The 16,500-nt window shown below is 48.2% G+C and overlaps 1 protein-coding gene across 15 annotated transcripts in view; it reads left to right on the forward strand.

Annotated features, from left to right (window-relative positions):
- CPEB1 (cytoplasmic polyadenylation element binding protein 1) overlaps nucleotides 1-16,203 on the forward strand; it is a 90,549-nt gene extending 74,346 nt beyond the window's left edge. For 12 of the 15 annotated variants that reach the window (XM_060617555.3, XM_060617550.3, XM_060617551.3 and 9 more), the window contains 9 exons: nucleotides 2,335-2,561; nucleotides 4,294-4,546; nucleotides 6,502-6,615; nucleotides 6,868-6,972; nucleotides 7,863-7,999; nucleotides 10,867-11,065; nucleotides 12,515-12,609; nucleotides 13,150-13,230; nucleotides 14,967-16,203. In XM_060617555.3, coding sequence (XP_060473538.1) covers nucleotides 2,335-2,561; nucleotides 4,294-4,546; nucleotides 6,502-6,615; nucleotides 6,868-6,972; nucleotides 7,863-7,999; nucleotides 10,867-11,065; nucleotides 12,515-12,609; nucleotides 13,150-13,230; nucleotides 14,967-15,077 — 1,322 coding nt within the window. In that variant the 3' untranslated portion in view covers nucleotides 15,078-16,203. Of the gene's footprint in view, nucleotides 1-2,334; nucleotides 2,562-4,293; nucleotides 4,547-6,501; nucleotides 6,616-6,867; nucleotides 6,973-7,862; nucleotides 8,000-9,302; nucleotides 9,340-10,866; nucleotides 11,066-12,514; nucleotides 12,610-13,149; nucleotides 13,231-14,966 lie in introns of those variants that run through there. The other 3 variants (XM_060617552.3, XM_060617554.3, XM_060617561.3) reach the window with 2 other exon arrangements.
- The last annotated feature ends 297 nt before the right edge of the window (nucleotides 16,204-16,500 follow it).

The following is a 16,500-nucleotide window of genomic DNA, read 5'->3' on the forward strand; positions in this document are numbered from 1 at the left end:
TATCTGCCAGGTGCCTTCAGGATGAAGTCTCAGTGCTCTAACTTGTTTTTCAAAGGTCTGTGTAATTTGATTACTACCTCATTATTCAGCACGCTGTGAACTTAGGTTTGTAAAATGTGAAGAAAGAGGAGACCCTCCAGGGCATTGGTACCACGTGTAAGGCCGATGTGTATGATCCGTTAGTTTCCAGAGGTTTTATGCCAGGTTTTGCAGCACCCGGAAGGAGCCTGGAATAAATCTTCACACCTCCTGCCTTCTCAGGACATGAGCTCAGGGGCTTTGATTTTGTGTTTCAATGAGGGAGGGGCTTGTCAAGAGTATTTGAGAATTTTGACAAGGACTGTTTCTGGTGGATGTCAGAGTCCAAACATTGAGAGACACTTTCAACATACAGTTATAAGCTTGTGCTTAGGAAACTGCTTTCAAAGGCCTAGTTAAAAGAATGTTTCCTTAAAAACACAAAGTAATAAATTAATGGACTCCTTGCTGTATATGGTACAGCTTCCCTCATCCTCAACACACATGCCTATTAAACTGGCTAGAATTAAAAAGACTGGTCATAACAGGTATTGGCCAGGATGCGGAGGGACTGAAACCCTTATCATTGCAGGGGGAAATGTAAAATGATACACCCCCTTTGGAAACCAGTGTAACAGTTTCTTTAAAATTCAAGGATGTATTTGTCAGAATAAAATACACATATCCGCAGTATCCTCTGCATTTAAAGATACACTTGCCTTATCTTTATCTGAAAGGGAGGCCATTTGGCTAAAAGAGAGCGGGCTGAATGGCATGTGTGTCTGGTTCCCTGAAAGCATGCTTTCACTTTGACTTCATGTTTGAAGAGGTTTATTCCTGCCTCTTGGGACTCAGCACAGCCCCCAGCAGGCATTCAGTCTAGCTTGGAACCGGAGAGGAAACCCACCCTGGTGACCTGTGTTTCACTCCCTGACCAGTGAGGGGAGCCAGTCACAGCCACCATCTATGAAGCACTTATGCACACTTCAGCATGTTACTTTGGTTTCACGTCACAGCCATTTGAGGTGGATGTTTTCCCCTTTCTTCAGATGGAAACAGTATTGGATTCATGCTTCTTCCCTAGCCTTCGTGCCACCGTGCTCCGTGGCAAACGTGTTTATTCCTCCTCCTCGTGGATAGAAAGGTGTGCTTTCCTTTGGATTCCTTAATTCTTCAAGGCCATGGGTGGAAAAATGTTCTCTTCTGTCCACTTTACCTCTCTCATCTCTTCTGGCCTTTGCTTCGCTCTTTTTTTGATGTTCGGTATTTAAATGTTTACCGTGTGCTGGGCACTGCTCTGCTGAGCACTTGCCATCTGCTGTCTAGTTATTGAACCTTCCTGATGGTATTATGAAATAGTTGGTGCTCCACTCGTGATGGCTGTGAGAAAACGAGGACTCTGCTTCCCAGAGCACACAGCCATGGAGAGGTGGTGCTGACCTCGGGTTCCATTCCAGGTTTATCTTAAGCCAGAGTGGGCTTAACCATCTGTCATTCTGCTCCATCCTCAGTGTCTGAAGTTCAGGGTGTATGGGAGAGAGTCTGTCTATGCAGGAACATGGCATAAGGGAACTTCTCCGGCAAGAAGACCTGCTCCTTCTGAACCAGACTTGTGGGATGTGTCCTGAAATTGTATGTTTTAGCTATATAGTGTTAGGTAGGAATTCTTGGGGCGCCTGAGTGGCTCAGTTGGTCAGGTGTCCGACTTCAAGTCATGATCTCACGGTGCGTGGGTTCAAGCCTCGCGTCAGGCTCTATGCTGACAGCTCAGAGCCTGGAGCCTGCTTCACGTTCTGTATCTCCTCCTCTCTGTGACCCTCCCCCACTTGTGCTCTCTCAAAAGTAAACATTAAAAAAAAAAAAAAAAAAAGGTGGGAGTTCTTTGAATAAATGTGTTGGCAGGCAGTAAGGAGGGAGTGTGGCTTGGGCTTCCTAATGGTTCTGAAGGTGTCTCCTGAGGCAACATGGATGTGTGTATTCAGATATTAATAGCAGCTGTGACCAGGGTCCCCATTGGCACATTTCCCAGATACTGTTACTGACCCTTAAGTCTGGGTGGCAGAGAGCAGTTTTGCTGCTGCTGTCACAGCAAGAACTTTGGTCTTCAAAAAGCTGTCGTGTAACTACCTCTAATGGGCCCTGGTTGGCCGTGGTAGGTGTTGGAGATTTGTCTACTTGTTATACTCTAGTGATGGTTCTGCCATGTTTCCAAGGTTGTGCCTTTGTGTATCTTGTTGGGTGGGAGAAAAGGGAAGGACTGTTGACTGGGAAGAAAATGAAGAGGTCATGAGACCTCCTTATTTCTTTTTCTCCTAGTACTGAGCATGCTCCACAACCCACTGGGCAATGTCCTGGGGAAACCCCCCTTGAGCTTCCTGCCTCTAGACCCCCTTGGATCTGACTTGGTGGACAAGTTTCCAGCACCCTCAGTTAGAGGATCCCGCCTAGACACCCGGCCCATCTTGGACTCACGTTCTAGCAGCCCCTCTGACTCAGACACCAGTGGCTTCAGTTCTGGATCGGATCATCTCTCAGATTTGATTGTACGTAACTTGTTGGGGAGTGGGGTGGGCAAGGCAAGTGAGTGTAAAAAGGGAAGTGTGTCTGCCAGAATGCAGGCAGGAGGTGGAGGCCACTGTGTGCATGTATGGAACTTCTCAATGGAGAGGAGGATGCCTTGTGTGCTCACAGAGCGATCTGTTTCAGGACCCCAGCTGCCAACTCTCTTTTTACAAGATACTTCCAAGAGTTTGGAGAAATAGTTAATTTCAAAAGTTAATTTGGGAGTCTTGGCGTTGCTCTGTTTCTTGACCTGCTTGGTCATTTTCTTTAGCCTCGAAACTATGTGTATGGTTTACGTACTTTTACATGTTTTACCTCAGAATTTTTCAGTGATGGTTTTAAAAATTACATTAGTAATTATCAGCTAGGATTTCCATCCAGATCAGACTGACTGTAGCTCCCACATTCTCTTTACTGACCCAGGCCACGTCTCAATCTGAGGCTGTGATGAATCTGTTAAATGTTGCCTTGAGTTAATTTATGTACTACATGCTCCTTATCCATGGCTACGTGTGACGTGTGTGGCACCAGTGCTAAGTGGAGCTGGCAGGTGGATTAGAATAGATGAGGAATAGGGGACAGTAGAAGTAAATATATGGGCGTGGCAGTGAGAAAGCATCCTAAAATAAAATGCAATTATCAGGAGCCTTCTGAGCCTGACTTTCTGTGCTGCCAACCCCACTCCCCACCTGACTGTTGAACAAATAAGAAGGCTTATTTTCCTGCCCTCTGCTCTTCTCTATCCAGGATTGGCAACGTTGGATGTGGCTAGTTTCCTATCCATAGCATGACCTTTTAGGAGGACCCACCTTGTCACCTGTCAGCCTGTCCTAGAATATGAGAGCTGGCCTTGTTTCCACTGCTTGTTGATTTTATGTTTAGGCCATGTTTCCAGAAGGGTAACCACAAGCAGGTCCCTTCAATGATCTGGGCTGTAGTTTAGTCCCCTATAAAATGGGGTTAGTTGCTTCTAGTTCTATTTATGTTAATTTAGATGGAGCTCAGTCTTGGAAATTTACTTCATAACTGACTTAACAGTTTGGGATTTTGTTTGAAGAACTTTCTCAGATACCCTACCCCAAAGGCTAACTGATGAAGGGATACGGGCAGAAAGCTCACAGAAGAGGTAAATAGAGGCAAAGCCTCTATTTAGGAAATATTGAGTCATTTGGTTTTTTTGATAACGCAGTATTATTTTTACCTGCTTAAGTTAGTAATAGAGCCTTGACACAGGCTTATAGTGAAACCCATTCTCTTCCACATTTCTGATAGAACACAGAACCCTTATAGAAAGCATTTTGGCATTCTCCATGTAGGAATCGGACAAAAACAAAACCAACACAAAATTAGAAGAAGCTATACATACTTCAGGTTTTTATTTATAATCCTGAAAACTTGGAATGTGTCTGAATGTTTAACAGGGGAATAGGTTAGTGAAATGTAGCTTGTTCCCTAAATAGAATATCATAAATTAATTAAAAATTGTTATGAAGACTGCCTGGCAATATGAAAAAAAAAGTTGAGTTGGGAGAAAAGAATTTGTTTAAATTCAGTATAATCTTAAATTCAGTATAATCTTAAAAATGCATGGGAAGAAAGTCTGAAAGAAAATGTCAGAGCTATATGGTATTTTTTTTCATAATTTCTGTAGTGTGATTATTTTATAACAAAACTGTCCTTTAAAAACCTATATCTTCCTTTTTCCTCCCCCAGTCAAGCCTTCGCATTTCCCCTCCTCTGCCCTTCCTGTCCCTGACAGGGGGTGGTGCCAGAGACCCTTTAAAGATGGGGGTTGGGTCCCGGATGGACCAAGAGCAAGCTGCTCTCGCTGCAGTCAGCCCCTCCCCAACCAGTGCATCAAAGAGATGGCCTGGAGCTTCTGTGTGGCCATCCTGGGACCTCCTCGAAGCTCCCAAAGACCCCTTCAGCATAGAGAGAGAGGCCAGGCTGCACCGGCAAGCTGCAGGTGAGTGTGGCTGTCACCCTGTGGGGGCCTGAGGCCTCATTCTGGGCACAGAGAGTAAGTGACCTTAGTTCACAGACTGAACTGTCCAGAAGAGGACTTGGTCGTGTGTTGAGGTCTCTGGATCTGCAAAGAATGGTCTCTTCTGTGGAGTGAGTGCTAATGGGACAAAAACTCAGGAACTTCTTTGAGGCTGAGCAGAGAGGAAAGAAGCTGTGCTCATACAGAGTGGGACCCATTTCCCAGTTGTGCTCTTTTGTGGAGATTGGCTGAGTACTAGTGTTGCTTTTGATTGTTTCATGGGTGGGTGTCTTCAGGAGGAATCCTGGAAGTGATGCCCAGAATTTTGTCTACCTCTCCCCTTTCTAATTCAAAGACCTGTCAGACATAACCCCTGCTGGAGCTCTCTTCCCCTGAGGGATGCTCTGTTGGGTAATGGGTCCACGTGTCAGCCTCTAAGGTAAGGAACCCTTAGGTTCTCTCAGGAACCCTTAGCTTCTGTCATTTAAATGACCTTAAACATGCATTGAATCTATTCTTCATCTTTTACCAGTAGTTGGAAGTAAATGGGTCTTAATAAGTCATTCTTGACTAAGGCTTCAGGGAGGTGTTGTTCACCAACTGTTCTTCTAAGGTTCTGGAGTTGAGGACTATAAGTGAGTGTTGAGTTTCTCCATCCATTTGTTTCTGGTGGCTTCAGATGTCTGTCTTTCCAGTCACGGAGCTGGGCCTGATCTCATTCTCCTCTGATAGTCCTGCTGCCCTGTTCACATAATGGTTTTGGCAACCCACGTTTGTACTAATGCCATTGTTTTTGGAATGACATTACCTTACTCCTGGATGAGGCCGTTATATTGATTTATGTTTTTGTTTGTGAAATATTGCTGATGGTGCCCAAGTTCTTGGCGTAGCAACACATTGGCCTTTTAAGGAATGAGCTTCCACGTCATTGTCCTGAATGGAAATGATGGTTCATTTCACTGGCTATCTGCCCCATTGCCGAAGGAGTAAAATGGGCAAGGATTAGCCAGTCCCCACTGAGACTAGTCCCTGATCTGGAGAGGTACAGACTGAGTGGCGGGCATGATTAAAGAGAGAAGGCTGAGCTGAGAGGCCAAGAACAAAGAGGCCTCTAGAAGTTATCAGAACAGGCCACACAGAAGATAGTTCCTACTCTGTCCAGCAAGAAAGGTTTCTTAACGGGGTGTTGTCAGAGAAACTTCACAATGGGTTTAGACAAACTTGGATTTGGTATAAACAGGAAGCAGAGTAGTTGGGGAAAAATCAACATTATCTTACAGTGTTGGCATCAAGGAAGGCCCAGTGTCTGTCCAGGTGCCATGGAGACAGCTCTGGCAGTGATGGGACATGGTTCTGATGCAGGGAGCAGTTGAGACGTTCTTGTCTTTTGGGTTGCTAGTGGTGGCTTTTACTGGCAGTGGTCCTGACTTCTGTGACTGATAAGTTCAGAGTGCAGACAGGAGAACAATAGAATGTTCCTTATTTGAATATTTAGGGAGAAGGCCAGTTTGGACCAGTAAGTCTGTAGAACATTGTATACAAGATTGCTCTGTTTATTTTAAAGCAATTAGAAATTTAAATCCATTAGTATTGTAAGCCATGACTAGGTAAAACTGCTTTGTGGTTAGCTTATCAGTTATATGTTTGAAAATAGCTTGGGTCGTGATCATTTTTACCCTACATAGCTGCTTTGCCTTTCCTCTCTGTTCTAATGGAGACAGAAGTAGTGGTTTAGAATTGTCCTACTGGGCCAACTGGTTTGATGAGGCATAAGGTTCCTTGCCTTTCCGAATACCGGTGGATGTTCTCCCAGCGGCCAGGCTAGGACTGTGGCCTGTGTAGCTCTCCCCAGATGAGTTCATCCCAGAAAGGAGCAATGACTTTGTTGACTCTGACCGGTTTCTTTCTCTCTTTGTCGTCTCTGTTGTCAACCAAAGCTGTGAATGAAGCAACCTGTACCTGGAGCGGCCAGCTTCCTCCCCGGAACTATAAGAACCCCATCTACTCCTGCAAAGTGTTCCTAGGAGGTGTTCCTTGGGATATTACGGAAGGTGAGCTGCCTCTGAGACCTCCTACTTGAGGGTGGGGCATGTCTCTCTAGAGCATTAAACTTGGACCTAAACCTGTGGCTCCCATATTGCTTCTGTCTGGTGCTTACACCCATCACCTGAGACCCAAGATCACTTCCGAATTGTTTGTCAAGGGAGGGAAGTCTGGGGGAAGAATGCCGATGATCCTGTGCTTGGGCCTTCCTGGGGAGAGTGGTGCCTCAGTTTCTGCCATTCTTTTCCATCGCTTTGCAGCTGGATTGATTAACACCTTCCGTGTGTTTGGCTCTTTGAGTGTGGAGTGGCCTGGTAAGGATGGCAAGCACCCCCGGTGTCCTCCCAAAGGTAATATGCCTAAAGGTAATACAGACATGGTAGGAGATTTTTTTTTCCCCTCCCTAGTATGTAATTGCACTGAGGGATGCTGGTATGTCCCAGCCGCATGCTGGTAACGTGGTTTGGGCACTCCCGAGCACAGAACTTTGGGCTGACAGCACTTCTCTTCACCCTGGCACATCCTTCTGCTTCCTCTGAGCTAATGTTCCATCAGTCCACATTGACACTGCAGTTGGAGCTGTCTGGGAAACTTCCTCGTGCACTTCCCTCCAAACCTGAACCCCGGCAGCTACTTTCCTCTCAAAATGAGGTGTCTGAAAAGCTTTCCTTTGCCTGCCTTTCTTGCCCAGTTACATTGTTGCCTGACCTAATTCTGAGATCCCTTTGGAGTTGGCAGGAATGAGGACCAAGCATCTGACTCCTCACTGGTCTGAAATGAGATCCCTTCCCTGTAGAAAGGAGCAGGTGCTATTTTCACTCTGCCCCATCTTCACTGAAAATGTTCCGATAAACTGAACCACTGGTCTAACTAGGCTTTTAAAGCAATATCTCCATGGCCCAGCAGGCTGGCCACAGACCTGCCCTCCATCCTGCCCCCAGGACAGCCTGGCTCTGCTGACCAGAACATGCTGTGTGCCCTGGGACGGATGGCTGCGTGGTTATGATGGGATCCTGTGTCCCACCTTGCTGGTCCCTTCCTTCACTCAGGTGGGAGACGATGTGCTTCTCCCTCCCATGGCCTGGCCATCTGACACAGCAAAGTGCTTCCATTCAGAGACTCTGCAGGAGTGGGACAGAAATGTGTTTTACACGTGAGACTCTTTCTCCTGGACAAAACTCCCTACTGCAAAACCAAGACTGAGGAGTAACCACCTGAGGGATGTTAATGCAGTTTCTCCTTTTATTGGAAATAGGGTATGTGTATCTGGTCTTCGAACTAGAGAAGTCTGTCCGGGCCTTGCTTCAGGCTTGCTCTCATGACCCGCTGAGCCCAGATGGCCTGAGTGAATATTACTTCAAGATGTCCAGCCGAAGGATGCGCTGCAAGGAGGTGTGTTAGCCCGGGGTCCTCTCTGGGTCGGGGTAGTTGGTGCATGAGGCAGTGGGTCTCCCACAGGTGGGTGAATATGCAGGCTGCTGGATGAGGATTCTTGTTGCGGGCAAAAGGCTGCTCCTCCTGTTTTACAGTAAATACAGCAAGATACTCTGTTGTGTTAGAAAAACAAAAATCTTTGGTCCTCAATGGTGTATGTGTGCTCCTGCCTGTGGTGATCAGGCTGTGTCCCAGCCCTTACTCCAGCCAACACTTCTGTCCCAAACCTCTAGTCCTAGAAATGAAAACAACAGCTTTCTCCACTTGGGTTTAACTGATAATCTACAGCTGTTTCTCCCTAGACCTGCCGTCAGGCTGTGCCTTGCAACCTTCCTGTCTCTGGCGGGTAAATTCCTCTTTGGCCCACACCATCTGTGGATCACCTCTGCACTCCCATTCGGGGCTTCATTAGCTGTGTACGTTCCTCCATACACTTCTCTCTCCTTTTGCCTCTCCTGCTCCTGGCCGTGTCCGCCTGTGCCCTGAGCATCATGGGTCTCTAGCATAGGTACTCTACCTGCAGCCCTCACTGCACGTTCCTGAGCCCTGTCGCAGACTTACTGAATCAGTTTGGGAGGAGCTACAGATTCTCCACTTTGGACCATGCGCCCCAATGGTTCTAGCAGTTGATGCTTGAAAACCACTTGTCAGAGGAAGTTTGGCGTTGAGGAATCAGTGTTGTTATTGTTTTTTTTTTTAACGTGGTTCCAGAGAACATCACTTTCGTGACACTGGACTAGATATTTAATATATCTGAAACTTCATTTCTTTGTGTATACAAGGGAAATGTGAAATGCCTATTTTAATAAAAAGATCAGCAGTTGCTAGGGGTCGGGGGAAGGGAGGGATGCATAGGTGGAGCACAGGGGATTTTTAGGGCAGTGAAACTACTCTGTTGTAATGGTGCAGTCGTGTCATCACACATTTGTGGAAACTCCTAGAATGTACAACAGACACCAAGACTGAACTCTAATGTAAACCATGGACTTTGGGGGGCTAGTGATGTATTGATAAAGGTTCACTGCTTGTAGCAAAGGTACCTCTCTGGTGGGGGATGCTAATATCAGGGGAGGCTGTGCATGCGGTGAGGCGGCAAGGAAATGGGGCTCTGTACTGTCAGCTCAGTTTTGCTGTGAACCCTAAAACTGCTCCAGAAAGTAAAATCTGTAGGGTAAAGGGTGGGGCGGGGGAGCTACTGAGATGGTCACATCGGATTTAAAATAAATATTGGAAGTAACAAAGCTGACTCTTTGTTTTATAGATGTTTCCTGGTATTAGTTCACATTCTTAGTGACAGGGTAAGTTTGTCTTCCTGCTGCACAGAGACCCACCACACTGCTTTCCTCAGTGCGGCACTGCTGTCTTGTCGCTGTGTGGGGCCCATGTTGCTCTCCCACCTTGTTACACTCCAGGGCTTGGTTAACACGCTCCTTCGTCCCTGTCCCCTGCTTTCACAGGGAGAGGCTGCCACGGCCATACCACAGACCCCCTGAGCCGCCTCTGTGCCCCTGCTGACAACTTCCTTGTCTCCTGTTCTGCCTCATCCCCTTGCAGTGATTACATGTCTGTCTTTGATGTGCTGGCTGTAGGCTGTCCTGGTTCTCCTTCCTCTCAGACTCTTACTTCCTTGTGTCCCCTCCCTGCCCCCAGTGCGGTCGGCATTGAACTCCCTCTTCTCATCTCTCCCTGTCACTTAAACGACTCACTCCTGTGGCTCTGTTCTCACTTTTAGACCCAGACTCATGTCCTCCATGAGCCCCACCTTCCCATGGGGCCTTTCTTGAGGATGTCCTATAATCCTAGACTCTTGTGTTTAGTGTAAGGAAAAGCTTGGAAAGCTTGCTGGCCCTTGGGATATAGACCAAGACTGTGATACTTGTCCATGGGGGTGGAAGAAGCAAAATTGGCTTTTCATCTTCCAGTGAAGTGAGCTCCCCCCAGTCAGATGCTCATTAAGGTCTTTTAGGCCTGGACCCCATCAGCGCCGATTCTTCGCTTTCCCACCATGCCCAGGCGGTCTGACCCTTCTGTTGAAGAATCTTCTTGGTCTTGGCCTGTTGTGTGCCCAGTGCCACCAGCCTCCTCCACGTCTTTCTCACCTGTCCTCCCAGCTACTGGTTTCTGCCTCCGGTCTCTTTCTGCTTTGAGACTTGTTGGATTTTCACAGATCTACCTTTCCAAAAACAGCATTCGTCTGTCCGCTCCCTTTCTTGTGGAGTTCTCTACCTGCTATGCCAGAGTTTGTTCTAGGCTCAGGGGACTCAGAGGTAAAGGACCCAGTCAGCTCTTGCCCTGGTGTGTCGCTGCTCTGTTAGACTGCCACCTGCATCTCTCTGGTCACTTCACTGCTCCTGGCACGCCTGCTGATGCGCACATTGGGCCAGGAGCTGTCTCACGGTGGTACCTTGAGTATCCCCACTCCCTGTCCTTCCAGCTCTGTCCTTCAGTTTCTGAGTCCTTCGTGATCTCTGTTCATCAGTGACTGTGGTCCTCTGCTGGAACCACACGGTTGAAGGTTGTGACAGAGTGCTAGGTTCCTGGGTGTGACTGTTGGGTACCATTGTGCTTGTTCTCCAGGGTGAGTGACTGCTCTTGCGCTTCTTTTCCCCATTTTGGACACAAAGACTCAGTAAAATGCAGCTTTGGTTGGGTCTGGTGAGGTGGCTGCCAAGTGCCTGTGTGCCTGGGACTGGGCAGTACACCTCCCCCACTAGATGGGTCTTGGTAGTCTGTTTGAGCATCTCCCGAGCATGCGCCTCACGGTATAAGAGCCTGTCTCTCTCTGGCTCCTGGCCGGGGCTGATACACCTTTGGGTGGTTTCCAGGTGCAGGTGATCCCCTGGGTCTTGGCTGACAGCAACTTTGTCCGGAGCCCATCTCAGAGACTTGACCCCAGCAGGACGGTGTTTGTTGGTGCCCTGCACGGGATGCTCAACGCCGAGGCCCTGGCAGCCATCTTGAACGACCTATTTGGTGGAGTGGTGTATGCTGGGATTGACACAGATAAGCACAAGTATCCCATTGGTAAGTGTCCCACTTCTGTGTGGGAAAGCTTGGTGGCCCCTGGGACTGTGCTAGACCAAGACTGTAATACTTCCCATGGGAATGGAGAGGGAGGCCTGACCCAGGTCTGCAGATGAGCATAGATGAGCAGCATAGCATCTTTTTCTAGATAAGCCACCAGTACTGACCGTCTGTGCCTACCTCTCTCCCTACCACTTCCCTTGAACGGGGAGAAAGTGGTAGGGGAACATAGGAAGTGATAGGAGGGGAAAATGACATAGGAGCTTTACTTGGAAACTAAACCAGTCTGGGACAGACAACAGGTAATCTTTCATTAAAAGGCCAGGACTTCCCTGAACTTGCCTGTTCTTGTTGTTGTTGTTGTTGTTGTTGTTGTTGTTGTTGTTAAGAGTTCTTGAAAAGTGGCCTTGTCTCTAGGGTCAGAGACCAGGGTCAGGCTGAGGGACGACACCGATTGACTCGAGCAACAGCGTGTAGTCATGGCCTGTGGCGTCCTAGCTTAGGGGAGTCTGCAGGCCTAAATGCTGGGTTTTGGGTCAGCCCCCCTGAGAAAGGAGATTCATTCCCCAGTCCTAGCAGAGTGACCTTGGTGGTGTTCGGAGGGGGAGCAGAACCTGAACTTTTGATCAAGACCTGGCTAACCCACTTCCCCAGATGTTTAGTCTGCCCACCCACACTGAATCTGATGAGGAAGGAGCACCGTGTGCTCATCAGTGCTGTGCTGCAGACTGAGGACAGGGAGTCAGAGGCTGCGGGGGCAGGGGCAGCATTAGTCAGGATGAGGCTGCCTCCTGGCCCGGAGGGGTGCCTGCTGCGTCACCTGTACACAGGTGTTCTTTGTGTATCTGCCTGTGCCAGAGGGGTCTCTTCCTTCCCGCTTCTTTTTGTTTGTTTTCTTGTGAGTTTTGTTCTTTTTGTTGTTGTTTGTGAGAGAGAGATGTGTGACTGGGGAGGGGCAGAGGGGGAGAGAGGGAAAGAGAGAATCTTACGCAGGGTCCACGCTCAGCATGGAGCTGGATGTAGGGCTCCATTCCACAAACCTAGGATCCTGACCTGAGCCAGAATCAAGAGTCAGATACTCGACCTACTGAGTCACCAGGCGCCCCTCTTTCCTCCCCAAATCAGTCCGTGAATCCTTCCCCATTCCTGAGTGGTTTGTGCCACCGTGGTCTATAACTACACTGTCCGATAAGTGTGGTTGCTGTGTGTTTAAAATACAGCTAGTGCCACATGTTGAAATGATAATATTTTGGATATATTGGGTTAAATAAATTATAAAAATTCCACCACTTTTCACTTAAATGTGGCTTTTGGAGACTTAAAATTATTTAAGTATCTCCTATTATATTTCTGTCTCATGGCCCTGGTCTAGAAACAGGGTATCTTCAGTGTTGACAAGCAGCATTTGGGAGAATTTGGCTAGAAGGGAGGTTTGTTCTCTTGTTCTAGGATCTGGTCGTGTGACTTTTAATAACCAACGCAGTTACCTGAAAGCAGTCAGCGCTGCTTTTGTGGAGATCAAAACCACCAAGTTCACCAAGAAGGTGAGTGTGCTGGTCTGTACCTTTACTCTGAGCCTTTACTACCCAGGGCAGGCCTGAGACCAAAGCTGTTTGTGTGCTGCGGGTGCCCAGGCAGTGGGTCAAGCTCCTGGGCACTCAGGTGAAGGCTGGGGTTGGGAGTGGCTTGGCGATGGTAGGCTCAGGAGGGAGAGAAGCTGGGATTGTTGAGCCTTTTCAGTATGTGGGGTGTCTTCCCTCACTGGGTATTTGACTGGCATCGCTGGGCAGCCGGCTTCCCGTTCTCCAACCTGACCTGCGTCCTCTGAATGCTTACCTGTTGCTGGGTGATCAAATGCTGGCGTATAGTTTCAGAGACTCATGTTGTGGAGCCTGCCAGCCAGCTCTGGGGGACGTGTGAATCTGTCCTCTGGGGGCTGTGTTTGTACACTCTCTCCCTGCAGTTCTCACCTTTAAAACAGTAAACGTCCTGTACTACTGTTGCCCGGTAATGTCCCTTCTCCTTTGGCCCGTTGGCCTCCTGGTGAGAAGAACCACTTCATTCTCCTGGTTTGCTTTGTGCAGGTTCAGATTGACCCCTACCTAGAAGATTCTCTGTGTCATATCTGCAGTTCTCAGCCTGGTCCTTTCTTCTGTCGAGATCAGGTGAGTCCCCTGGGGCACTCCAGATGTCTAGGAAGTACCTACCCTCAATTAAAAATTGTCCTGTAACATTTGTCACTAGAAGGTTGGTGCTCTCAGGTACCTTGCGATTGTCTAAGAGCACAGAAGAGGCAGCGGTAATGTTCTCTGATGGTGAGAGCAGGGATACACTTCGATAGCTTGATGGAAAACTCTTGGGAAAGCTTTTGAGTCCAGTCTTGATACGCTGGCCTTCCCTGTGCCTGGGGTGTTGTGTGCATTGTCACCCCGAGGCCAGCAGGGGGTGTTGGTGGATGAAAGGAAGCTGGGTGGGTGTGGTCAGCAGCACCTGTGACCAGGTACCATAGTTCTAACACAGGCCTTCTCGACTGATTTTTCCCTATTCAGGAACCCCTTCTGTACTTGTGAATCTCTGCACTCTTGTGTTTGTCCCTGGTTTATATTCACAGTTGTGAGAAATGGGCAGCTTTCTGTTGAATGTTCCTGGGTGGGAGCAGGGATGTGGATGTGTTGGGGCAGTGTTTCTCAGGTGTTAATGAACACACATCACTTGAGGATCTTGTTTATTTTTATTTTTTGAGAGAAGAGAGGGAGTGCGAGAGGGGAGGGGCACTGGGGTGGGGAGAGAGAATCCCAAGCAGGCTCCTCACGGTCAACACAGAGCCCATCGCGGAGCTCATTCTCACAAACTGTGTGAGATCATGACCTAAGCCAAAATCAAGAGTGAGGAGCTTAACTGACTGAGCCACCTAGGTGCCCCAAAAGAGAGAGAGAATCTTAAGCAGGCTCCATGCTCAGGGTGGAGCCCGATGTGGGGTTTGATCCCATGACCCTGGAATCATGACTCGAGCTGAAACCCAAGAGTCGGACGTTCAACTGACTGAACCACCCAGGCGCCCCCAGGATTTTATTTAAATGCAGATTCTGATTCAGTGGGCTTGGAGTGGAACCTGAAATTCATTATTCCTGACGAGTTTCCAAGTGGTCCAGTGTTGCTGGCTGGTACCATACTTTGACAAGAGTTAGGGTAAGTCGGGCCTGTTGAGATACCCACAGTCAGTCATGCTTGGGCTTTTTTTTTTTTCCCCCCCCCCAGTGGTGCTTATTGCTCAGGCTCTGAACCAGGGGATAAGAGTTAAGCTGGAGGCTCCAGAGTGAGGGTGTGAGGTAAATTTGGGTTGTTGGGTAAAACCTAGAACAAGTGAGCAAGTATTGCTGACATCAGCCTCTCCTAGCAGACTTGTATGTGTCTGTATCGTTAACAGATGATCCCCATTTTCAGGTAATTGTTGAAAAGTTGGTGGGCTGAGGTGTCACAGCTAGCAAGAGGGGGGCCGAGACTGAGGTACATACCCAGTCACCTGCCCTCAGTGTGAAGAGAAGCATGTTGCCTCGCCTATTAGGACACGGAACCACGTAGGCTACAGCTGCTCTGTAGGAGGTGGAGGGGCGGGGGGCCTGACGAGCAGCCCTGGTGGTAGGAGGGGTGAGGGGAGCCAGCAGGGTCTCTGTGCACAGTAGGAGCTGGCGTGTCTGATCGAGTCGGGCACTTAGTGGATTTGCTACGGTTGGTCCAGCCTCTGTGTTAGAGGTGAGAAGGTTCCCCAAGACCGTGTCTTCTGACTCCACGGAGACCACCAGGAATCCCCTCCTCCATCTCCAGGGCAGACAGGAGGCACAGGCAGCAGCTCCCGCTGGTGCCAACACGGCTGTGGCTTCTCTTCCTGTCCCCCAACCAGGTGTGCTTCAAGTACTTCTGCCGGAGCTGCTGGCATTGGCGGCACAGCATGGAGGGCCTCCGCCACCACAGCCCCCTGATGCGGAACCAGAAGAACCGAGATGCCAGCTAGAGGAGCCGGCCGTGCCCGGTGGCCTGTGGCGCCCAAGGCCGGCGGGTCAGGCAGCGGCCTGCACCATCCTGCCCCTGGCGACCAGGGAGCTGGCTTCCCAAGGACAAGGGAAAACCGTAGTCACCTTTGCACTTGCTGAATCTGTCTTTGTTTCTGCACTAATTAATGCACAATGAGTTTTGTCGGGTTTTGTTTTCAGGGGGTACGCCAGGGCAAGGACCCTCCGGCTCACCCTCCAAGCGACTCTGTAGTTTTCCCAGATTTTAGTTCCTCATTTTGCCGATGAAAAGCAAAAAAAAAAAAAAAAAAAAAGGAAAAAGAAAAAAAAAAGAACTACGTGTCGGGAAGGTATTGACACGATGCCTACATCTAGGTTTATTTATTAAAAGCGCTTTTTTACATTCCTTGCAATACTGATGGTGATGGTGTGCAGGTCTCGTTGGGTTTGTTCTTGCAGTTGCCATACAGTGCCTTTCCATTTATTTAACCCCCACCTGAACGGCATAAACTGAGTGTTCAGCTGGTGTTTTTTACTGTAAACAACAAGGAGACTTTGCTCTTCATTTAAACCAAAATCATATTTCATATTTTACGCTCGAGGGTTTTTACCGGTTCCTTTTTACACTCCTTAAAACAGTTTTTAAGTCGTTTGGAACAAGAGATTTTTTTTTTTCTTTCCTGGCAGCTTTTAACATGATAGCAAATCTGTGTCTGGGGGACTGCTGGTCACTGTTTCTCACAGTTGCAAATCAAGGCATTTGCAACCAAGAATAAAAAAATTTTTTTTTGGATTTGAAACTGGACCGGATAAACGGTATTTGAGCGGCTGCTGTATATAGTTTTAAATGGTTTATCGCACCTTCTTAAGTTGCACTTCTGTGGGGGGGAGGGTTGATAGAAGTTTTTAATCACAAAGTCACAGGACTTTTTTCTTTTGTAACTGAGCTAAAAAAGGGCTGCTTTTTGGTGGGGGCAGATGAAGGCTCACAGGAGCCCTTTCTCTCAGAGGGGACAAGTACACTTTCCTTATTTCTTTCAGTTGAGAAATGTATGAAGGAACAGTTGCAGTCACTGAAATGCTACTGGAGTTGAAAACTTGACTTTTTTTTTTTTTTTTTTTTTTTTTTTTAAAAAACAAAACCTACTTGCCCCTCTTTGGGAAGCTGTGTGCCAAAGAACCAGTGTCCTACCCCCCCCCCCCCTCCTGCTGAGCTGACGTCGCATTGTTGCATATCCCAGCTACTCTGTGGGTTTTGTGAAGCTGTGTGTGAAGTCTCTACCTCATTGTAGTATATGCGGGCAAGACTGCACTCTCCTACAGACGTGTGGAGTAAGCTGTGGTGTAGTTTTTTTGGCACATAATAAACACGTTGCAGCAGAGTTCTGCTTCTGTCTCTGTCTGAGGTGTGGGAGCAGTGGGGCC

This window comes from Panthera onca, chromosome B3 (genome assembly GCF_046562875.1).
Source record: "Panthera onca isolate mPanOnc1 chromosome B3, mPanOnc1 haplotype 2, whole genome shotgun sequence".
NCBI classification, from domain to species: domain Eukaryota; kingdom Metazoa; phylum Chordata; class Mammalia; order Carnivora; family Felidae; genus Panthera; species Panthera onca.